Genomic DNA, 26131 nt, shown 5'->3' with positions numbered 1-26131 from the left:
TAAATACATAGTACATATCGATATTTTATTCTTCTAATACTAGGGCGTGAGTATTTGATGTATCTAATAGGTACAAAAATATTATAGGGTTTTTCGTATTCTACTTTTATCTTTACATATCCTATACTGGTTTTAATAAGGCTCATGTATGATCTACTGAAATTAGGGAAAATTACATATAATATATTTATTTATTCTTGTATATGTTATTAGGTATTGAAAGGTATAAAGGTACTATCAAAAAGGTACAAGCGAATCCAAAGCTTTCTTAAACACTTTAGCTTAGTAAGAATACGATATTTGGTTTTCAATTATGATTAATACTAATAAGTATTGATATGACCAAACCTGACTAAATTTCAACAAGTCTATTTAGATTTGGTCATAATCAAGTTTGAAATTTAAATGTTTAATTTCTAGGGTAGAAAATAAATGAAATATGGATATACCTAGTGACTCTTAGAAACTAAGATTTTCAATATAATATTTCAGTCAGCCATCTTTAACGACACAAATCTAAGAATCCTACTGGATTGCTGTAAGTATCCAATTGGGCATTTGAAAGTAACGCAAGGGAAACATACATTAAAAATATTAAAAAAATTATACCGAGTATAATTTCAAAATGGAACTACATGGGCTAGGGGAGAACGGAAGAGTCGACACAAATGTGTAAGTTAAAATCACATTTTAGACATAATACCATTGTATTAGAACAGTACGAGAAATAACATGACAAAATAGTAGAATGTTTCCGAGATAATACAAATCCAAATCATAACATTAATCATAGGTATTCGGGTAATTCCATATAAATGTAACATAAGTGACCATTTCATTGCGTGTTCATTTATTTATGACACGGATGCGATTTGTTTCGTTATGTGTGTTACTCTAATCCCTCGATATATCGGCATTAAAATTTGTACGATTAACCTCGCCTGTGCTTGATAAGGGTCCTAACATAAGGCAGCCGGCGTATCATGCTTCCAATTTTATCACTTATCTATGTGGATAAAGTATCCGTCACGCTTTGGCAAGTATGTCAGTGTGAGAGTGACGGATGTCTTACGCTCCGCGCACACGGATGCAACAGTTGCACGGCGACATTTTTTGTCTCTGTCGTGCGTCTAAGGATAGACGACAGAGACAAAAAATGTCGCCGTGCAACTGTTTCATCCGTGTGCGCGGGCCCTTATCCATGTGGATAAGTGATAAAATTGGAAGTATAATACGCCGACTATTTTTATCAAAGTTTAATTTGTCAATTTTTTGACAGTTACATAGGGTTAACAGAGAAACAGGCGAACTACTGATCATTTACTCCGAGCCGTGGAGCCCATGCTTTGTGTATCCAGATCTCCCTCAATCCCATTTCAAAAATATCCCAATGGCACTCAATCCAGCGACTCACCCAGCTTAGTCCTTCCAGTCCTTCTTGATCTCGAAGCTCCACTCCCACTGCAGGTGGACGTTTTTGTCGTCGTCGGTGAAGAGACTGTTGACGGTGTATGAGCCGCGCGCCATCATGCCTGACGGGGCGTCTTCGGGGGGCGTCGTGTAGGATTGGATTTCGGTTTTGGGCGGGTACGAGCCGACCATGTGGGTCATTTTGTCCACTGGAATAGAAGATATGAAAATAAGTTGAGGGTGTTAAATGTTAATGTAGTATATAGGAACTAATAATGCATCGCTTTACAGGGGTCACATTTACAACCATCAAACACGTAGTTAAAGATGTAGGCAATGTAGGTAAATGTAATCAATACAGATATTCATGTAGGGCTACCATCCGTCCGGCTTTCCCCGGTTTTTCTTAGATTTTTCAGCGTCAATATACTTAAAGCTGAAATATCGCGACCTTTCCCAACCTTTAAATAAATTAGATAGTAGCTTTGTGTGATTAACATAATAAGAGCAGAAAAATCGCGCTCGTTTTAAAATTTTGTAACTGTATTTAATAAGTGGTGAACGGTGTTGGTCACACATATCGTAAACACTATCCCCCTTATTCATAAACGTTCACTAAAGTTATCAAGCCGATAAAGTTCGTTTGTCCCTTTCCGACGTATTGGTGTGACAGAAAGGGACAAACGAACTTTATCCACTTGATAACTTTAGTAAACGTTTACGAAGAATATTTTGTAGTGACTGTTTGTTTACAAGGGCCAGTTGCATCAACTACATTTGACAGACACATCATCGTCACGCAGCAGACGTCTAAGGAACTTCCCATACAATAAAATTTAACGAACGCTTTAACGGTGACAGACGGTTTGATGCAACCGGCCCTTAATAAATAAATAAAATAAATTATATGGTAGCCCTAAGCTGATGGGTATAATGGCATACAATCGCATGCGATATGCATGAGTCAGTGACAATGACACGGCGTGTCGCCATGCGATGTGATGTGACTACATTACGATCGAGCAATAAAAACTCCAGGAAAACAATCTGGGGAGATTTTACTAACATAAAAATCACTAGTTAAGGACCAAAGTCGACATAGTTTTAAGTAACCTCAGTTTTAGTAATCATGATCAATCCAACAAAATGGAGTATGCTCTTCTAATTACAACTGAAAACTGACAATATATGAAGTAAAAGAAACGTAGGACATTAACAGATTCACTAGGTACCAAACAAAACACTACGCACTACGTCAGAAACCGGTCGTAATTTATAACCGCCCGATTGTATGGCGAGAACCCGCCTAGCGGGTTCTCTGGCTTCTGAGCAAAGTTCACGAGTGCCCACCAGGCGGGTTTTTGGTTCGAACGTGTTAAAACACATCTTAAAAGGGTAACGCACTGTCATGCTAGGTCTACAAACTAATAATGCATGGAATGTGCATTACATTTGCGTGATTCAATACCAAGAGGTACGTACCGGCCACTGTCCGAAGGAGCGTGGAACAATAACGATTATGTTAATTATACGAATAGTAAAGGTTTAACATAGATACTTCATAGAGATAGGTAGCAGCATATCGTCACTACTTTTAAAAAAACTTGTATCTTCGTCTGTCAATGAAAAGAAAATTGTAGTAAGTATGTATGGAATGCATATAGACTTACTGCGTTCTAACTTTGAGGAACAGCGTGAGATACGAGATTTTTTAAAAGTAGTGACGATATTAACCTTTCGAAACCCATACGTCAAATATGAACACTCAATTTTGAATTATGCCATAATTAAGGTGTCATTTATGATTTAAATTTTTAAGCTGGCTCCCTGGGGAGCCGACGGGGCTAGAAAGGTAAAAAAAAAGTTTGAGGAAATCGGCGCTGGCGTCGCTTTTACATTAAATTAGATAACAGCTCAAAATATATAACCTAAAAAGGCAAAAGTCTTTAGTTAGACGACCTTGTACCGATCGATTGTAGTCCGGATATCCCTTGCACATGCAGGTCTTCTACGATTGCGGCTGTGCAATTGATAATATGACGTAACGCAGGGAATCCCTACTGATATTAATTAAGACGAAAATTGTGTATAGATTGAATCCCTACCTAGGATACATGGACGTACTTGACGTATTTGCCATTGAAATAAATGACTTTTCCTTTTGATAGAGACAAAAATGATATTGACAGATCTTTGTGGATAGGATAGGTACCTACTTTTCCTTATTAAAACGTCAAATTTCAACACTCAAATTAGCTTATCCTTTTAATGGTTGACGGAAACATTAAAGGACGAAATAAAGAAACAAATACGTATAAACACCGAAAGATTTGCGGTTTAAAATGGAAATGTTGAACGAAATCCAAAGATATACGATGACTAGCTAAGGCACTTTACCTAGACCCGCTCGGAGCGAATTAGATGCCCTCGGGAAATTCGTGAAAAGTCAGGACCGGCATAACTCAATTGATGACAACTTCCATCTAGTGCGATCTCTGTACCTATTGGTAACCCATATATCGACGACTCTCTATATTGCAGTCTGATTTATGTTGATAGCTTTAGTAATATTCGACTTTTTCGATGTAAACTAGCGCGCATAGGTAATATGGGCGAACTGAGGTCAATAGTTTCTTGTATAGAAAGCGTGTAACAAGCGTAGAAAGGTAGGTAGATTAATGTTCTAGTCATGCTGGCAAAAACTGGACTAGACGATTCAAATATGTATGGATTTGAATGTACCTGTGTGCGTTAGCTGAATGTACACACGCTCACGAAACGCTCACGATAATATCTCTTTCGTAGCTATCTATCTCTGTCGCTCTTGCGTATTGGCGCGACAGAGCCAGACTACATTTCTGCGGCGCGCGCGTCGCAGAAATTCCATTCGGCTACGGGGCCTGTTTATAAGTACATCATTCGTACGGATCCCACGTGCTAAAGCGACGTCAAAAGACATAATTCCTAATAAGTTTATTAAACGATCACCAAAAGTACAAACTCAAGATAATATATGTTTTTTACCACACCAACTGGTAAATGCTCTCTTTTTGAACACATATAGTAGCAACATTGCATGTTATCCACAAGAGTGCCAATTTCATACAAATTTCAACTTGATAAGCTGACTGGTAGATTTGTTGGCAAAATGAATTGCCTTAATATTACTAGTTATTACCTGGTACTCCGAGCCGATACGTCTTCTGCACGTACTTGAGGCCGTGCACGATCTCCCGCTGCACGATGAAGTCGATCCTTATCCGGTATTGCACGCCCTCCTTGATGACGAACACCTGAAATAGAAGAGGTACATGTAAATATAAAACATACCATGATTGGTTTCTGATTGAAAACTCATTTTTAACCGACTTCAAAAAAGGAGGTTCTCAATTCGACTGAATGTTTTTTTTTTTTGTATGTATATTACTCGATATCTCCGAGAATCGTGGACCGATTTTCAAAATTTTTTTTTTGATCGAACGGGTATACCCCCGAGATGGTCCCATTGGCACCAAGTCGGAGTCTGATGATGGGATCTTGGAGAAATCGAGGGAACTCTTTAAATGTTATAGGCACATGTAATGTTTTTAGTGCATTTTTCAAAGGTACAGCAGTATTTACGCCTGATGGTAATAATTTTATGTGGCTGAGCTGATGATGGAAGGTCAACTCCTCAATGGTTAGGAGTTAAAGGCTAATTCTTTCACTACTGTACATATATTCGGACTGATACATATAATACCACTAGGAACCACTAAAAATCAACAAATAAATTAACTTTTTAACAAAAAATAAAACCGCCTTCAAAAAAAGCGTGTTACAAAACACGGAGAAACTAAAAAGCCAAAAATAATAAACCTTCGAATTCAGATTTCTTATCGGATTGCAATAATCTAAACATCCAAATTATAAACAAATCAATTATTTTTGGAGTTGGGGCCAGCCTGCGTATGGTTGGGTGGGGCAAACAGGAAATAGCAAGGCGACGAACAGGTCTGATACCGACTACAAAAATAATTGATTTGTTTATAATTTGGATGTTTAGATTATTGCAATCCGATAAGAAATCTGAATTCGAAGGTTTATTATTTTTGGCTTTCTAGTTTCTCCGTGTTTTTATAATATAAAGGAGTAACTTGCTGCTTACGTTTTGATATTTTGTGTTCTAGTTTTTAAATCCTAGTCTGTACATTGCCGTGCCCCAACGGGGTTTATGCTGGAACCTAAATCCTGTATCCTAAAATCTTGTAAAACCCATAAAAGCAATAAATTAATTATGATCTCTAGATGGCGCGTCCACACAGAGCGAAGTCCTCGCGCAGCAAACGGCCAATCTAGCGGCAGGTTGCTCGGCGGAGTAAGTGCGTTTTCACATTATCCGATCCGATATCGGATGTAGGACCGATATCCCATACATTGAAGCCGCCATCTTTGATTTTTGCCTTTGAAATCCTTCCGACATCCGATATCGGATCGGATAATGTAAAACGCACTAAAACGAGCGCTTTAACATCGCTACGCTGCTCGCTCCGTGTGGATCCGTCTATTCACACGAAACATGGCCGCGTAGTGTTTTCGTTGTACGTGCGTTTTACAATAATTGAGCTTCTATTTAAGTTTTGGAACATTCAAGCATAAGTGTTCGTACTGTCACGGACTTTAACAGTTGCCCACTTCTAGCTCATTTCATACTGGACACTTCTATGCTTAACTATGCGTAACAGTGAGATGTCCAGTGTATGAAATGAGCTAGAAGTTGATCAACAATTGTAGCTGTAGGAACCTTCGTAATTCCGAAAATAGTCCTTTAAAAAATATATTGTAACCTGCTTTTCTTATGCATATTTCAACTGATATCAAGAAAAAGAGAAGCACAACAATTTTACAATTTTAACAATTTTAACAATTTTAAAATTGTAAAATTGTAAAATTGTTGTGATATCAAGAAAAAGAGAAGCACAAGAAGATTTATTCGTGGGCTTCATGTTTAGAATCAACATAACTACGAGGAATGTGACAGATAATTTAGCACTGACGATAAATGAATGGGACTGAAATAGTGACATACTGTGGCTGCAAATTTGACAGCTGAAGTGGCACTGTTCGCTGTACATTATGCGAACTAGGTTGCGACCGACATGCAATTACCACAAAATGAGTGGCGCTATCTGCATCGTGTGTCAACATTTCTACCAGAATAATTAGCAGTAATAGGTAGATCACGTATGTAATATTTGGCCTATTCGCGTTGGTTGTTAGCATAACTGCGTAACTCATATGTGACCGTCCATAAGAAAAGGGTGCTTATGGCAGTTTCTAGTTACGGTGATATTGGCGTTTTTGTAAAATACTTAAAAACTATAATTTATTTGTTTTATACAAAATAGTAAAATATAAAAACAAAAGCGCTAGTGGGCTAGCGGTAAGAGCGTTCGACTTTCGATCCGGAGGTCGCGGGTTCGAATCTCAGCTCGTACCAATGAGTTTTTCTGAACTTATGTGCGAAATGTCATTTGAAGGAAAACATCGTGAGGAAACCGGACTAATTCCAATAAGGCTTAGTTACCCTTCGGGTTGGAAGGTTAGATGGCAGTCGCTTTCGTAAAACTAGTGCCTACGCTAAATCTTGGGATTAGTTGTCAAAGTGGATCCCAGGCTCCTATGAGCCGTGGCAAATGCCGGGATAACGCAAGGAGGACGATGAGTAAAATATACAAATAGAGGTATATATTTTGTACTTTTGCGTCAGTTGTGTTTTGTGTTAGTTGTGTACGTTAATTTTTTCTTTATTAAAATTGTGAAAATAATGTCCATAGCCAGTCTAAGCGAACGAAGTCTGGAAGTGTTATAAATTTGACAATAATGTTGAGATTTCAGTTAATTTTCGAGCTTTCCCAGTCCAACTACTTCAAACGGCTAGTTAGTCGCTTCTCATAACCGCTTGGCCGGTCCACTTGGACCAATTTGCATACAATGCATTACTATCTAACTATGCAGTCGGCCTGACGCTCAGCACGCGACATACCCATCTGTCATCGGCGCTGCCTTTATTTACGACTTGTGACGATTGGCACAGTCGACACACTGCATTACGCAGGGCGGGTACACTTCAACACTTTCCTTCATATTTCTGTTACTACATGGTCACTATAAAACCATTGGCGTATCCACCTGTCATCGGCTAACAGTATGTAAGACGTGCTGTGACGCTCAGTCGACACACTGCATACACAGGGCGGCTAGACTAAACTTCAACACTTTCCTTCATATTTCTGTTTCTACATGGTCACTATAAACCATTCGCGTATCCATCTGTCATCGGCTAACATGTGACGCTCAGTCGACACGGTGTATTTACAGGGTGGCTAGAATACGCTTTCCTTCATATTCCTGTTTCTACATGGTTACTAGTCTTCATATTTGTTTCTCTATGGTCACTATAAAACCATTCACGTCTGAAGTTTACCTATCTGTCATCGGCGGACATTTTGTACGACGCTGTGACGTTCAATCAACACGCTGTACATATATATAGGGCGGCTAATTTATTGTGTTAAAAGTACACTTCAATACTTTCTTTCATATTTTTCCTTCCAAGGTCACTATAAAACCATTCACGCCTGAAGTTCTGTGACGCATCCATCTGTCATCGGTTGACATAATTTACGACTAGTGACGATTGGCGCAGTCGACACACTGTATTATACAGGATGGAAGCATTAAACTACAATTTTCTTCATAGTTACTATCAAAATATACACGCTTGAAGGTCAATGACATACCCACGTGTCATCGGCTCTCATTATTTACTACTCGTGACGATTGGCTCAGTCTGTACATACCTACACGAAGACTAGAGTACATTTTAAGAACTTTCCTTCATATAAGTGCCTCTCTTTGTTTCTCAATCGTTATAGTGCGGGGCGTTAACGGATAATTAGTATGAATGTATAGTCCCGTCTGGCAGAAAGCATGAAACTGGGCATGTATATAGCTTATAAGGTTATAAGAAAAAATAGAAGTAGAAACACGCCCAGGTGTCAATGTTTCCCCTCTTTCCCCCCACTTTTGTATCCCTGTTTTCAGTTTTTTTATATTTCCATGAAAACCGTAAAAGCTACAATAATAACGTCTAAGAGAAGTATATTCTCTATAAAATTTTTTACAATATTGTCTTTGGAAGTATATAGCTAGAACTTATAATTTTCAAACTATGCTCGTTTTCCCTTTGCCATATTTGTGTTTGGTGACCAGTAGGATAAGTAAGGCCAGCGACTTTGCACTTTTGCCTGTGGCGGTGCTGCTTGGCAAAATTGTTCCTTGGGTCAAACTGATCCGATTTAGCCCAATAGTCATGAAATCGCACGTGACTACTCCCCACAAAGAGAAGGGGAAGGGGCCGGTTCCCTCGATGAAATCTATGCAATACTTCTTCTTGCTCTTGGCGACTAGGGCAAATCGTATATCATTTCCGTGTAATGTAGGGACGTGTTAATCGTTTCTGAAAAAATCGTTGCACCTTTTCATACAAAAATAACGATTTTATAACAGCTTTATGGTAGCTTTATGCTAGAAGTTCTCGTGACTCTTAAATTATTGATTACGGTATAAACGGAAGGAAAACCGCAAATTACACCCTTTGCTCGTACCGGCTCATCCTGTACACGCTGGCGGGACGCCAAAACTGAACTGAAACTGATTTAATATCGGAGCGAATCGCGACAAGCGACATTACTCCGGGTAGTCCGGGTCCAGAGCGATTAGATTCTGCTTACAGATGTACGGTTAAGACGATACGGTAGGGGTTAATTAGGTTTAATGATCTTTATTTATCTCAAAAGAATACAGAACATATTCACTTACATGAGAATTTGTACTATTTTATCATGCAACTATAAAAATATTCGATGAGCGCACATTATATTCTTATTTACAAAACCGCCTTCAAAAATAAGCGCGTTACAAAACACGGAGAAACTAAAAAGCAAAAAATAATAAACCTTTGAATTCAGATTTCTTATCGTATTGCAATAATCTAAACATCCAAATTATAAACAAATCAATTATTTTTGTAGTCGGTACCAGACCTGTTCGTCGCCTTGCTATTGCCTGTTTGCCCCACCCAACCATATGCAGGCTGGCACCGACTCCAAAAATAATTGATTTGTTTATAATTTGGATGTTTAGATTATTGCAATACGATAAGAAATCTGAATTCAAAGGTTTATTATTTTTTGCTTTTTAGTTTCTCCGTGTTTTGTAACGCGCTTATTTTTGAAGGCGGTTTTATTTTTTGTTAAAAAAGTTTATTTTTTGTTAATTTTTAGTGGTTCCTATTGATATTATACGTATCAGTCCGAATATATGTACACTAGTGAAAGAATTATCCTTTAACTCCTAACCATTGAGGAGTTGACCTTCCATCATCAGCTCAGCCACATAAAATTATTACCATCAGGCGTAAATACTGGTTTACCTTTGAAAAATACACTAAAAACATTACATGTGCCTATAACATTTGAAGAGTTCCCTCGATTTCTCCAGGATCCCATCATCAGACCCTGACTTGGTGCCAATGGGACCATCTCGGGGTTATACCCGTTCGATCAAAAAAAAAATTTTGAAAATCGGTCCACAATTCTCGGAGATATCGAGGAACATACATACAAAAAAATAAAAAAAATAAAAAAAACATTCAGTCGAATTGAGAACCTCCTCCTTTTTTGAAGTCGGTTAAAAATACACTTATTCTAAAACTTAAACTAAGCTTATAAATACATTAATATTACAATTCTTCATACAAACGCTCTCGACTATTTCCTCCCTGGTTTTTGAAGATAGAGCAATGATTTTTTCAACACAGATTGTTATTATTTTTATCTGTGTCGGACCGTTTTGATTTTTTTGATATTCTGCTTTTTAAAGACTCTAGAGCCAATCAAAAATTTCCAAAAACGGCCTTTTTCATTGTGGCGCAATAAAGGTGTGATACTCAAGATTAGTAACAATTAACCAAAAAAGCTAAACGGTCCGACATAGATTATTTCATTGTTATTCAGATTCTCAAATTTCGTTCCGATTGATTAAGACGGTCCCCCGTTTGAATGCCCTCGCTCGATCGCGCTACTTCCCCTCCCCGCACCCCTGTTATACGATACGTCGATCGAGATTCAAGACCACCATACGTAACAAGTCGCCATCTAGGAGGAGTTGCTTGTACTAGATCGCAATACTATAAGCTACTAGCGCCAGGAGTTGCCTGTACGAATGTATGGGTACTAATACACTTTAATGCTATAAATATGCAAATTTTTTTTAACGAGAAAAACTACTAAACATATTATATAAACGGAAATAAATGCAGTAAACTAAAGAAAAGTGACCAAGGCCTTCAGTTACCCGCGGCTGGAATGCTGTCGTATTATGGAAGATTTTTTTTGTCAATAATCAATATGAATGTTGTATTGACGTATCATAAAATTACCTTTAAACTCGAACCAGAGGGCCCTGTGGCATCATCAATGGCCGTATCGATAACCGGAACAAAATGTATCTAAATTATCATTAGATAATTCCTGTTTTAGTACTAAAACAAAATGTTTATTTCGCAATGTACAATGTGAAAAGTACTAGCGCATTTTGGCCAGTAGTCATAAGCAGAGTTTGGCACTGTGGTTTGTAACGCCGCTTACTGACTGAGTGTAGTACTAGTATGGTCTGGGTTCGATTCTGGCCTGAAGAATATTTTTTTGGTTTTTATTTTTTTTCAAAACCGATAAGTTTCTACATTATAAAGGTTTATATCTCCCGTTTACAATATTTATGGCAAGATTCATTGTTTTGTATGTTTTTCCTGATGTAAATTAATTGTAGGTTCACATAAAAAGTATCTTTTTTTTGCAATAAAACAGAACGCGTAGCAATAAATATAGGTACCTATTATAAATATTCACTTAAGCTAATGCATGTGCCTTGTGTTTGGGGTTGCGTTGCGACTTGCGAGTTGCGAGGTAGGTAGTCCGCAGCGCCGAGCCGGCGAAAGACTGCATACAGGCAGACTGCATATTTAGCACGCACAGTACCTACAACTCAAGTACCTATAAGTTACATTTTGAATAACGAGACATTTTAAAATTATATGATAATTATTACGATCAAAGATTCGACCTACCATAGAAACGTTGAATTTTGTTAGAATAGAATAGAATAGAATAGAATATACAAATATCATACAGGGAACCAAACTATACAGGCAGTAATTTTTATAACAAGCAATATTTTCTGCACATGGGCTGCCGGCTGGCTGTGTGAAAAAAAGAATAGAACATCAAAATTCATCATCAATTTTGTTTATATACTTATGTACATTTTAAATCTTCGATTCTGTCTTCAAAACACTCTTCTCTCTCTAACGCTCCTCTATCACGAGGCTATTCAAATGAAGCGCCACTGACGGGTCTCTATTGGTTCCCATAATTTTTTAAGTCCGATTTTTACTATCCATAACGTTTTCCGTCATAATTTTTCTTAGTCATATTATCACTAGTCATAAAATTAAACGTCAGAAATTGTAGTTCTGATTTTTGAAAGTCATAAGTATTGTTAGTCATAAAATTTATTAGCCATAATAATCAAAGTCCATAGATGTACAAATCCATAATGTTGAAGAAAATAAACTTATTCGGAATAATTGATCTAAGGATTTATCACAAGTCATAACGATTATTAATAACCATGTGTTTCTTCACTAATAGCATTAAATGGTTCTCTATTGTTTCCCATAAAAAATGTTGCAATGTTTTTTTCGTCTGCATTTTCGAAACTTGTAATTTGGCTTACTAACTTCCTCAGTGTTTATTAAATTTTCATGGCACTTATTAAACCATTTGGTCTCGCCAAGGAGCCGACGTTGACAATTTCTATATCCGCTTTTAAGGACAAAAGATAACTAGCAAAAGGAAACTAACTACACGAGGTAAAGGGTTACTTTTTGAAACAATTTTGTTCCGCCAATAAACCGACGGAGCCCGCTACGCGGGCCTCCTATTTCCGCTCTAAGGTAACTACCGAACCTACACGAGGAAAAGGGTTATTTTTAAAACAATTTAGTTCCACCAATGAGTAGACGGAGCCCCGCTACTCGGGGCTCCTATTTCCGCTCTAAGGAATCAAAGGAAACTAACAACCTACCCGAGGAATAGGGTTACTATATTTTTTTCTGTGTAATTATATGTATGTCTGAAATATAATATACTTTAGGAATTTTAGACATTAAATATATATGCAGAAAAATCAGTAGGGCTTCAAAATATATGCCTAATAATATTTCTGAATAATTATTGTTATACTTTTCAATTTTATACTCATCAACTTTATGACTTTTGAGATTATGATATCCAATATTATGGTTTGTTATTGTTAGAACCATGAAACGTTATTCGTAACAAAAATTATGACTAGTAATGTTTATGACCACAAAATATGTGAATAACAACTTCTGACTAACGAAATTCCCGCCACTGACATGTGTGCTTAGTCCGCCTGCGCGCGCTATGTATCTGCCCATTCCATGAATTTCACATGTTATCTTATTATATTTTAGCTTTTAGAAGACAAACAAGCGGTGTACACCATTTGAGCGACGACTAACACCAGTACTGGATATTTCACAGAATGACTGATAGGATGCTTGCGAGTATCCATGATAACGCTCGCGCACCAAACATAGAAGGTTTTGAAAGAGATTTCTCAAGGAATTGTATCTAGCATAATGACGAATACATGTATACAGGGTTACGGTGATCGCTTTCCATCAGGCGGACCGTATACCTGTTTGCATATCTTTACGTTTGCTTTTATAAAAAAGGATTATACTATTCTACATACGTTTTTTGCGTTGTACTTTCCTCGCTATAAATAGTGGAGGGGAAAAGTTTCGTGTTACAAACGGGTGCAAATGTATTTTACTTTTCGTGTGTTGAAAAACTCGCCAAGTTCAACTTTGCACCCTTGTATAACAAATAACTATTACTTATTAGCTTTTATCTACGCCTTACTTTTATTTGATTCTATTGATGATTTATATTGCTTAAAATTATCAAAATGGGTAATTATTCGCAGTATCCAATGCCTGGAAAAGGGGTGACACCAACCACCTCCGAACCGAATCAATGTACAATATATTTAATCATGGGATAACGGTAAGCAAAAAAATAACATAGTGCAATACATATTAGGTTTCTTAGAGTTTGAAAGTATTATTTTTTTTAAATCAATAATACATACTAAAACTATATTACATTTACTGTAATTTTGTTCTTTATACTCACTCCCTATCGGCAATAGTTCCGGAGATATGGCCTTTGAAAAAAAAAACGAACCACTGTCGACCACTTCACCCTACACACACAGCGCGCACAGGCGAGGCGGACGAAGCACAAAGTTCAGTCGCGTACCATCTGCAGGCCTAGCACATGATGGCCGCGGGAGTATGTCGCCGCGAGATAGACTACCTGTCCTTATGTCATTAATACAATAAGACAAAGACGTGTCATCTATCTCGCGGCGACATACTTCCGCGGCCATCATGTGCTAGGCCTACATAATAGTCTCGTGAGAGAAGAGTGTTTTGGATACAGAATGGAAGGATTAAAGTGTATAAACAAACACGATGTAAAAATTGTTCTTGAATAAATAAACTGAAACTGAAACTATACAAAATTTAACGAAATATAATATTACATTTTCAGGTTCCATTATTTTTTAACATATTACTTGTTATAAAAATTACAGCCTGTACAATTTGGCACAATATTTTTAACTAAAAATGAATAATATTTGTGATAAAATTCTATGCTAGGTACCGTATCTTTGATCGTAATAATTATATAATTTTAAAATATTTCGTTATTCTAACGGAAACTACGAACACCTATCTACAAATTTAGATTTTTGTTAGTTGCGGCATACGGTACGTATTATGGTCACGTTATAATATAAAGAATAGTTCAAATTTATTTATATATCACCTTTCCTTGTTACCTATATCATTTCGTGCTATGTGCGCGAAGCCGCGAACTAAAACCTACCTGCAGGGGTTGCAAGGTCAACGACCCCACCCGAGCGCGCGCGCCGGCTCGCAGTAGGTACTGTGGGTAATACCTAACCAAATCTAACCATGCCTGCGCGCTCGTTTACAAGGCACATGCATTTTAGCTTGTGTGTATTTTATATAAAATAATTATGTATTCATTTTCATATTTATTTATTGCTTTTTTTACACAGCCAGCACATGTAAACTATACAGGCTTCCTGTATAATATTTGTGATAAAATTCAACGTTTGTATAAACTTTTACATATATATGAAGCTTCAAATAATTTTCATCAGCGAGAAAATACGAAACAATGAATTTTGCCATAAATATTGTAACCGGGAGATATTAAAACCTTTATAATGTAGAAACTAATCGTTTTTGAAAAAAAAACACAAAAAGATATCCCACTGCCCGGGCTCGAAACCAGGACCGCATTGATCAGTGAGAGCCGTAAGCGGTGATGAAACCCACACGGCCAAATTCTACTTGCGACTGACGGGCAAAATTCGCCAATACATGTCACATAGTACATTGTGAAATAATTTGTTTTTGTCCTAAAACAGGAATTATGTAATGTACACTTGTAATAATGAAATGATAATTTAATTTCATTTTGTTTCGCTTCTCTATTCTAAGAAAAAAAATGGCTCGGCGCAGCGAGCGGCACAGCCCCTCCGTCCGAGAGCCGGCTGGCAACTGGCGCGCGGTGCGTGGCGCGTTCAAAGGTAGCCCCTTAAGTTTTGAAGTCCGAGGAAAGAGTCGAGAGCGGAACCTCGATTTTAAAGATTTTTTTGAAATATCTTTTGACTGAGTTGTTCTTAATGGACAATTTTTTTTCGATAAATCTAGTTAACGAGTAATGACACTTGTATAAAAATCGAAATAAGATGTCATATATTAAAGAAAAAATTACGAGCACCACCAGTGGTGAAGGCCGGATTCGAACCGGCGTCTTTGCATGGCAAACCGGGCTATCGCCATGAACCCCTAGACCTACGGCCCTATGGCCGTAGGAAGAATATGAAGCTTCCGTAGACCAGATAATGGGCAGCAGCATTTTTCTGGACTTCAGTCATTCTGATTTGCGATCGCTAACCCGCTTATTACCCAGTATGACGATTACGGCATTACCTTCCAATGATAAGAAGCATAGGTAGTGCATACAGAATGTCAATTGAATATGAAATACAGTAGTGTTTATTATGCCAGAGGACACGAAATAAAGGGTGAATTGATAGGTAGGTAACGAATCCGTGAGCACACTTCAAAGATCCCGCGCTGCTAAGCGGAAATCGGCGACTACGATAAACTATAAATAATACATTTGTTTATTTTGTTTCTTAACGTCGTATCGCGGTGAACCATTTATAATTAAGGATATTTTTCAAGTAAGTTTCACTAAACAGAACGCTTTAGGCATATTTTCAGGTGGTACAGTCGGCCAAGAAAGTGGTCTACCAGTTTTTACAAAAGTTTCTGTGAGCTCTAACGATCGCTAAGGTTAACTTAACACATGGCATGACGTAAACATCATAAATATAGACAGAGCGATTGTCACTGACATAATATTATTGCAAGCGGAAATCGACCTTGTTTGTTGTCTCATGACGTTCAAACGAACCTCACCCGTAGGGTGGTAAACCACATTTTTGGTCGACTGTACCTATAATAATTCACATTTGGCAACAACCCCGACCATCATAGACCAAAGGTCAATCTAGCGACAAGTCCTTTTTTCAACGTTTTGCTACACCACGGCCGCTGGACGCACGCCAAATCAAATATAATAACAGAGCTAATTGCGACAGGCCGGTTTATGGGACGCGGGATGGAGTAACCACCTGTTGGTAGAACTATGTATGTCATACCACAGAATATATAATAGTACAAGTACAGAATGCTCACTCCTTTGATGTTCACAAAATGCCGCCATTCTAAATTCTTACCTACATTAACAAACGGACCGCACGCGAGCAGCCGACATTGAATTTTATTGCGCCGCGCGAAGGTCGTCTCCACTGAATGGGCCGCGAACTCGCGGCCGCCGACATGTACTTGTAGCGCGGCGATAGAATTGCGGAGTGAGCCGCCCCTGGTCATAGACTGGAGTCAGCATCAACAGCTTGCACTTTTCAATCCGTCATGACATCATTCACCTCGTTTTTTTAACCCCCGACGCAAAAACGACGGGGTGTTATAAGTTTGACGTTTCTGTCTGTCTGTGTGTCCTGTCTGTGGCATCGTAGCTCCCGAACGGATGAACCGAGATTTAATTTTTTTTTTGTCTGAAAGCTGAGTTAGTCAGGAGTGTTCTTAGCCATGTTTCATGAAAATCGATCTACTATGTCGCGGTCCGGGTTTTTTTTTTTCAAAATTTAATTTTGTGGTTATTCATTTCCGATCGTCTCTGAAGTCCATTCACAGTATACACACTTTCCTGTTTTTTTTTTGCTCTTGCGTGGAGGTATCCACTTTAAATCATTAGGGTTAGTGCAGCGATATGTTTTTGGAAATCGCCTTTATTACGTGAGTGGCCTTTATTTACCTCTGCCACAAGAATCGGCCAATTGTCTTAGGTACTCATACTCACACTTTTTGTATGGACACTATGGACTGACGTTTTTCTGTACGAATAGTCATTTCACGAATCTACTGTTTGTTAAAATTGCGGAAGTTTAAACAGGTCACTTTCCCATTCCCATTAATTTTCATACTCGTAAATTGGTATTTATGGATGTGAGCCGTAATGCACAAAAGCGGGTAAAGCGGCGCACTAGAGTTGACACTGATCGAACCAAGCACCCTCAGCAAAGTTACTTTTGTAACTTGCGGGTGCTAGATGGAACACATCTAAATCTAGGCTATCACTGCTACAATATATAACAACATGATAAATTAAACACTAATTAAATCCAAATTAGTCGCCCATCCATCAGAGTGTATTTAAGATTTACTGACAATCGCATCATAAATATCTCACGTACTATCAAACAATCGGGTATCACCACGACGCTAAAAGCTAAAAGGAACTAAACAAATCAAACATAGATTCGAATTTTAAACCTTGATATAAAGCAATATGTTCTCATTTGAAATAGGTGGTTGCTGTATATTTGGTTAGCTAAACCGTGTGTCCATTTGCAAACTGACTAGGACTGATGGAGCGAAGCGACGCGCTATGATTATAATTAATTTTGTGTCGTAACACGTGCGCTGTAAACATGCCTGCTTTAGTTAGGTTAAGTTTATAGTCGCAGTTATCTGAAATTATGACTGTACGAAAAGATATCATATTTTGCACTCATTTGCAAAAAGCAGAGACTTCTAGGAATTCATAGCAAGGAAGTGGATGCCACAGGGTTTCTTTTAATATGGAGTCCACGGACCTATTAGGGGTCTGTAGCAAGTTTACTCGGAGATTTTTTTTATGAAATATTTATTAAAATATTTCATTTGCCAGGGGTCGTAGTATTGTTTAACCTTTTAACCGCTTTGGATTTTTCACCAAGACGGCTTGGTGAAAAATGAGCACGGGCTCATGTCGCTGCCGGTAGCACAAAGTTATACGAGGATTTGTCTTATTTATTTGACTTGGCGAAATATCCTGTTTGTATTTATCGAACTACTAGCTTTTGCCCGGGGCTTCGCTCGCGTTAGAAAGAGACAAAAAGTAGCCTATGTCACTATCCATCCCTTCAATTATCTCCACTTAAAAAATAACGACAATTAGTCGCTCCGTTTTGCTGTATAAGACGGACAAACAAACAGACACACACACTTTGCCATTTATAATATTAGTATGGACGATCGCTTACGGCCCTAGCCGCTGCCGCTCACCGCTGTCACGCTTAGACCAATGTCGTGGCTGGGCCGTTAAAGGGTTAATAGATAGCGAAAGGGGTACGCGACTAAAAAAAGTTGAATAAACCCTTCCATAGTTAGAAATGTAGCATTTACCTGTTTCTTAAGATCAGTCAAGTCTCCGGAAAGGTCCAGTTCCACGTCGTCTCTGCCCGTGACGCACAGCGCCAGCTTCTTCACTATAACCTTGCGAGGATCCGACGCGTCTGTGGACAAGATATTCTCTTACCTCCTTCTTCATAAACGTACACTAAAGTTATCAAGCCGATAAAGTTCGATTGTCCATTTCCGACGAATTGGTGTGATAGACAGGGACAGACGAACTTTATTGGCTTGATAACTGTAGTGTATCTACGTTTATGAATAAGGGGGTTAGTTTTTCCACTCGCTTCATAGCTAAATTCATGTAGAACAATCAATGAGGGTAACATTTTCAATGGGGTTGGCAACTGTCAATTTGTCAAAGGTTTGTATAGATCGCGCCATCATAGCTTGTTCCTGTCTCGAGTTTTGTCATATAATATAACATTTGGTATCCAAGATCCAAGGGCGAGAAATTCCGGAAAAACTATCAATTTGACAAAATTCTAGATTTGCTTGACAGGGCAAGCTATAATGGGGCTCAATATACGGAAGAGTTTCTCAATTCAATTAACTTTCCAGTTGAACATGTTCTGTATTCATATGTATGCATGTCGTTAATGTAGCTGGATGATTGAGTATGCATAAGTTAGAACTAACTTTAACTTCAAAAGCTAGTTTGAACTTATATATTCAAGGTCAATTGTTAGGAAATCCTGTTGCTTTGGTGCAGACTGTCCACTGTTTTCAACCTCAACTGGTGTATAAATTAGTTATTCAGAATATACGTTTACGTTTATTTACGTTTTACCATGCATGTGTCATGTCCAAAAAGATATCATTGTAAACATAAAGATGCTAAAGATAAAGATGGTAAAGATTGCTGTTAAAAGCATGATGTTGTACAAAATGAACTCTTATTATTTAATAAAATGGGTCCAGTGAGCCTTCAGCTAATATTTGCCATGGGGGGAATATTTTCTAACATGGAAATCGATACATCTATATTTTTTTAATATGACCACAAAAAAAATACTTCTATTCACAAATAAGTTTAACAGCACAATTGCTTCATACAAATATAGGGAAAAAAACAAATTCTCAAGAGTTATAAGGTATGTAATACTAATATACTCATATAAATAGATATGTAAACAATCGTTTCCTTTTCATGGGTTTACTATAGCAGGAAAACAATGAACGAAACACGTATAACGTTTTCGTGGAACAGTCACTTAAGCACAGTATAATAAAGAGTAGTATCGTACAGTATGGCCACTCCCGCTCCCCGCTGAAAGTGCCGCCCACCCCGTCTCGGTTACCTCACAGTTACCGCCTGTCAAAAACGCGAACAGTCGACCTGTCATATCTCACTCATACAAGCATGATACGCGTTCACCTACACAAGCTTAGACTGTGTGCTAGAAGCTTGTAGAACTTTTGTCATTATTCAAACATTTGTAACCAATGCAATTACTATTAATGAATTCAGGAAGAGCATTCCAGGATGGTTCAATATCGCGACACACATTATAGGTCTGGTGTTAAATCTTAGTTTTTTATGGTTTCCCAGCAAAGCGTGGTCTCCCTTTCATTAAACATTTAAAATTGTAATGATGTCATGTCACCATCAAATAAACTCCATAGGTCGATAACCTTTTAGCCGTTTTAAAACCAGTTTTACTTTCTTCAACGAATTTTAGACATTGTAACATACAACAAATAAATACTTCTATCACACCAATATGTCGGAACCCTTTCCGACATATTGGTCCCTACAAACGAACTTTATCGGCTTGATAACTTTAGTGAATGTTTATAAGGGGGTTTATCTTCAAATGCAGAAAGTGCTTAAAAATAAGCACTGTATTAATAAAAGTTGTCCTTCATTAATTGCAACTAAGTTCATAATTAGACCCCGGATTCTTGTCGCGATCACGTGACAATAGGGTGATTTGGGGAGTAAATGGAATGGTAGAACAAAATAATACTTAAATTATAAGATAAGATAAAAAGGTACATCATATTTTTTTTGGTATATAATTATTTAGTATATGAAAAGTTGAAATTTGTATTGAAAAAAAATGACGGATTTAACATAATGAGGAACATTAACTTACTTAATACCGGTCAAGAAATACAAATAAATCCAAGCAATCGATACAAATATTGCTTTGACAAACGCAAACTTTTCAAATATGCTCCGCTAACATCTGTCCCAGTGGAAAGAAGCTTTTCTTTTTTGAAGTGGATATATTCTGCTAGAAGACGTAGCCTAACCGCAAGTCATTTAGAAGAACTATTGATCTGTTACGGAGAGTCCGTTAACGAAAGAGCGACGTCGACATTTTAATCTTTTTTTTGTATTATCTTATCTTAATAAATCCGTATTAATTAATAGGTACTGTTCCATTTACTCCCCAAATCACCCTATTGTCACGTGATTGCGACAAGAATCCGGGGTCTATTCATAATACATTGCCTATCAAATATAGCAGGATATTCTGATAATGTTACTGATAAGTGAGATAAAACCATCAAATTTGACATTCTCCAGTGGCTATCATGTTCTAGCACTGGGGAATCAGTTATGGTGATAAGGAAATTTATTAAAGTATTGCTAATTTTATTATAGGGTGATTCTAAGTTAAGAGGTACTTTCGACGGCACTGACAAAAAAATATATTTTTTCAAGATAATACTTCATAATAACATATTTATTTTATAAAACTAAATGTTTTCTACCTGGGCACTCAAAATTATTACAGAAATTCATGTAAATTAGTCACAATCAGCTCTAATGTAGGAAAAATGTCTCTCCCCTGGCCTGTCCCCCAACCGAATTTATTTGTCAACAAGTAATTATGACTTTGTTAAAATTCACTTATTATTTTAATAGCCTTAATTTTACAAACATAAATAACTAAGGAACAGTATTTTATGAGTGGAATTTCTTATATTACTGTATTTAACAACAATTATGAACTCCAAACTTTGTCCTACGTGTTTTGTGTCTCGTCCCCTGGCTTTTTAGTTTTCGTTCAAAAGTCGGTTTAATTTGTTAATCTGTGGAGGTTCTGTCCTCTAATACACAGGGTGTTATGTGAAGTTACCGTCAAGACGCGCGTAAGGCAACTATGCATCCGTTTTGTTGATTATTTCGGCCACGGCACTCGCTGGGTACAGAAATGTTGAGTGAATGCAGTCTTTCCTCTGGTCACTTTTATTTCACAATCATTTGTTTAAATACTAATATATATAACAATATCCACTGTAAATGTTGAATATATTGTTACGTTTATTTATGAATTGCGTACGAGAAACACTTTTACAGCTATTTTTGATTTTCATCGAAAATGTATCTCCCCTGGCGTATCAAAAAAGCCAGGGGAGATACTTTTGTACTAGATTTGATTATTTTTATTTCCGTTTTCTCTTAACCTTTGTTTAGCGTTGTACCTATTTTTATTTTAGCTTTACGATAGAAGGTTTTCTTTCCAGAAAAACGCAACTATTAAGAAAAAAGAGGACACATTCACATTCAACTTCATATGAAATTTTCGTGAAGCTGTTTAATAAAAAGGTTTAATACTGATATTAAAAGGATAGGTTTTTGTTTACTTGTTGCCTATTGATTGTACATTAAAATTATTATTGTTTTAATGGATAATATGGAGAAGTGAAAAATAAGACAACTCATTAAGGAATTATCACTTTTTTTGCTGTAAGAATGTTATGAAATGTAAAGTCTGAGTATAAATAATCAATAATTATAATAAAAACAATAAATAGAGTTAATTCTCAAAAAATAAAACTAAATTTTTCATACAACTGTCTCTTCCCTGGTCACAAAGTATCCTCCCCTGTGCAACAGTATCTCCCCTGGACTGAGTATTTCCCCTGGTCGCTGATAAAACACGATAAAACAAATAAATTGACTGGTCCTCTTTGTAAACACTTCAAATTGGCAGTTTTAACTAATACAAATAAACAAATAGGTAAAAAACAACAAAAAAGTTCGCGCCGTCTCTCCATACAACGTATTACCTCTTAACTTAGAATCACCATACTGATCAAACTGTGGATATTCATAATCTGAAGTGGATATAATCTGATGTGTGAATAATACAGTATCAGTATTCATAGTTTATAGAATGAACTAGAAATCATTTAAAATATGTGTAGTTGTGTACCATGAAACTAAAGAGAAATACATGATCGCAAAGGCCTTAGTGATATAAATGCATTGGATATTTTTCAAAATATTTGGGAGTATATAAAGATTTCAAAACATTGCAAGTATCCTTAGACAGACAGATATATATTTGCAGGTCTTTGGAATGAAGCAAAGAGGATCGAGTATTATAGAGAGTTACTGTCGAAGTAAAATGTGTGCATAGGCTTAAAACTTTTGAACCTCAGTTTTGACAATTTGGCCCATATTCTTAGCTTGATATGTTTTAACATATTAATATTAGCGCAATCTAGCTGAGCGTACCCCAAAGGTGTAATGCCATCTAGGCGACCGTACCCTTTTCTGTATGGTACTGAGGTACATTTTTTTCTTAGACTTTATCTGTCTAATACGGAGTTATATGTCTGTGAATGAAGTAACAAGTTATTTAACAAATTTTGGGCATGGCTGGTTATAATTCTCCTGGCTCAATATTCATTCTCATAGGTCTTAATTCTTGACCATTTGTTGTAAAATGTTGTAAGCATTTTTTTTTTTGAAGTTTCATCTGCCATCGGCTTTCTTAGCCATAATGCTATTTCATGTTGTAAGCATGAAATAGTTTTTTTTGGTAATTTACTTTTTCATTTTTTAATGGTCATGGATTTATCAAGGCAACTGCTGAGGGAGCCCGTAAAGCCCGTTTATTAGTTCGTTAGGTAACATTGTTTCTCAAATCCACCCCTGAACGGAAACGAGGCGACAACTATGACACAAGTATAATAAAGAGTATTATTGTACAGTATGGCCACTACCGCTCCCCGCTGAAAGTGCCGCCCGCCCCCTCTCGGTTACCTCACAGTTACCACCTGTCAGAAAGTTGTCGACCTGTCATATTTTACTCATACAAGCATAGAATGTGTTCACCTACATGAGCTTAAACTGTGTGCTAGAAACGTGTCTCTATCATATAATATTATTTGATTGCCAGTGTCACCTGTGTTCGAGGTGTGACTATGATTAAAATGGATCATAGGAAAATTAGAGTATTACATACCAACAATAACAGTTCCAGTTTGCGCTTGCCCCAACAGAGCCTCCTTATATTTCCGCAGGGACTCATCCTCCTGGTCAGCAGCCAAGATCTCCTCGATGGTCTTCTCTGGGGGAGGTTTGTATGTGGACTTGATTTCCTCCTCCTCACCCTCGGGTGTGTGGGCTACTTCGGGCTCCCCGGACATTGTTCTGGAACAAGTGTAAAAAAATGAAGCTGGTTTACAGAATTATATTACTGGGTTTATGGATGGGACAGCAATATAACATGTGTGCAATAGAGATAAAAACAGGCATGTTAATGTATGTAAATCACAGTAGAAAGCATTTTAAGAGCCTTACTAGTTTCTTATATTACCATTGATAGATTTTAAGAAATACTCATGATATGTAAACACTAACCTTTTTGATAATATTAGACCATCAACCCTTTGAATGCCAGATGGCAATTATAACTGATAATCAATAAAGTATTTATTGGATATTAATCATTTACGTACTGAAGTAATAACAATTATTCATGCATTTGGTTATTTTGATTTGATATAAGATTTTAGATTTTACTTATATGCATACATTGTTTATAGTTGAGAAAAAGTAACCACATTTTAAATCTGTATAATAATAATAATAATAATAGGGAAGTGAATTACACCCAATCCTACATCTTATTTGTTATAAGTAACTTACAAAATGCAGAGAATAATTAATTTGTTGTCTCCAGACTTAAATCTATTTACATCTTTACCTACTTTATAACGAAAATGAGAAAGTTTTAATTTTATCAGAATTATTTATAATAACATTTACCTACTTATTTTAAACTGGGTACATTAATTTTTAAACATAAAATATAGACAGTATCTAAAAACTTCGAAACACACAATGCAAATTCTAGAATATGCTATTAAGTCTAAAAAACGAGTTTTTACCACACGTAAGCGTGGTGTCAGTTTTTGGAGAAGCCCAGGCCCATGGAGCTTCATAAAAAAAATCAGTATAAACCATGAATTAAAGCGATGAATGGAACCGTTATTTATATCCATGAAAGTGCATTGACAATGACGCACGGTTCAGTAGCTCGTACAATAACAGATATAAGCGGCTTCGGCTCCATCATTACATCCCAAGCTTATCAAAATCTGAGAATGAGTGCTTCAAGTAATAAACTATCTACACATTACTTACTTTTTCCTACAGCTTACGTCGACACTAAAGCAGCTAACGGATTTTTAAGCAACAACAAATTATATTTCAATAAAATCACTAAATAATTGCACAAAACTATCAATGCAATTTACAGAGATTTGTAAAATCTATAGATCAAAAATGACGGACGAAACGAAATGCTTCCGGCCACAGAGTAGAAAAATATGGATTAGTTTGGAGAAGCGTATCCACGTTTCCGCTCCTTTGTTAGTTGTCTATGACTTGTATACTCTAGTACAACCAGTTTGTCAGTAGAATAACATTTTTAATAAAGATCTCACTCTGATCGCAATGGGAGTAAAAGAGAAAAAAAAAATTGTAAACTTCAGCAGCAGCCGTTAGTTTTTTTGAGCTAATATTCGTACAGTGCAAGTTTTTGTTCACTTGTATTTAAAATCTTCCTCCTTGACGTACTTGTCGAAACTTTTTGTGACGAATAGTATAATAAGTAGACGTAAACTAAAGAGCATTGAATCACTACGTTTTAGTGGCGCAATATCATTAGTCGATAACTCGTTCGGTATGCAGCATACGGGGAGTCCCCGCAGGCGAGATAACAACCAGTGAAAGTTACAATTACTATTTAATTTCCCGAATGCGGGCCCTCTGGCAAGTGTGGCATGCGTTAAAGAAATCTCTTGCACCCCTAATGCGGACCCTATCGACTAATGAAAACGTTTCCCCGAATGCGGGCCCTGTGGCACGCGTTCCAGAAATCTGTCGTACCCCGCATGCAGACCCTATTTGGACCCTATCGACTAATGAAAATGCGCCATTAGAGTCGGCACCAAGGTTACCTCTCTTAATTGACCTCTTGTAATGCGCATGCAGTAATTGGTCGTTCCTGCCGTGTATACCAGGAATAAAAAATATTGATTTTTTCTCCTAACTGTTACTTAAGTCCGGCATCCCGGCTTTAACTAACCTCCTTGTGCAACCTATTTCTAGCTTTCTGGCCACTGATATTTTGATTTTGATTGATATGTGTCAATGTCGATATATGAAAATTGACATGATGCGCTAAACCGGTTGTCAATTTTAATTCCATTAATGTCCGTTGGAATTTGATTGAGACCGCCACTAGTATAAACGTAAGGTAACGTAAGGTTGTGTAAGTGCGTGTGTGACTGGAAGGGGGCATTTTTTTGCATGAAGTTGGCGTTCTTCTCCTAGTGAGTATTATATTCTTTGCCCTGAACGCATCGGAGAATCATAGACAATCTGACAATTTTGACAACTTACTTGTC

General features: G+C 37.1%; 1 protein-coding gene across 1 annotated transcript; it reads right to left on the bottom strand.

Moving 5' to 3' along the window:
• Nucleotides 1-1194: 1194 nt before the first annotated feature.
• LOC125233222 (rho GDP-dissociation inhibitor 1) lies at nt 1195-25020 on the bottom strand. The gene is made up of 5 exons (XM_048139138.1): nt 24864-25020; nt 23680-23867; nt 18464-18573; nt 4589-4703; nt 1195-1619 (listed from the first exon to the last, which is right to left on the bottom strand). The coding sequence occupies exons 2-5, from the start codon at nt 23861-23863 to the stop codon at nt 1420-1422; spliced, it is 609 nt and encodes a 202-aa protein (XP_047995095.1). The 5' UTR covers nt 23864-23867; nt 24864-25020; the 3' UTR covers nt 1195-1419.
• Between the last annotated feature and the right edge of the window lie 1111 nt (nt 25021-26131).

This window comes from Leguminivora glycinivorella, chromosome 14 (assembly GCF_023078275.1).
Source record: "Leguminivora glycinivorella isolate SPB_JAAS2020 chromosome 14, LegGlyc_1.1, whole genome shotgun sequence".
In the NCBI taxonomy this organism is placed as follows: domain Eukaryota; kingdom Metazoa; phylum Arthropoda; class Insecta; order Lepidoptera; family Tortricidae; genus Leguminivora; species Leguminivora glycinivorella.
The sequence above is the reverse complement of the archived record's forward strand: the minus strand, read 5'-3'. Positions and strand labels throughout refer to the sequence as shown.

What these genes read in the sequence shown, in the direction of transcription:
- LOC125233222 (XM_048139138.1), bottom strand. Translation starts at nt 23,863, where the DNA reads ATGTCCGGGGAGCCCGAAGTAGCCCACACACCCGAGGGTGAGGAGGAG. An exon ending in TGACTGATCTTAAGAAACAG is followed by an intron (nt 4,704 to 18,463) that starts GTAAATGCTACA and finishes CTTCTATTTCAG; the next exon opens with GTGTTCGTCATCAAGGAGGG. An exon ending in GTATCGGCTCGGAGTACCAG is followed by an intron (nt 1,620 to 4,588) that starts GTAATAACTAGT and finishes CTTCTATTCCAG; the next exon opens with TGGACAAAATGACCCACATG.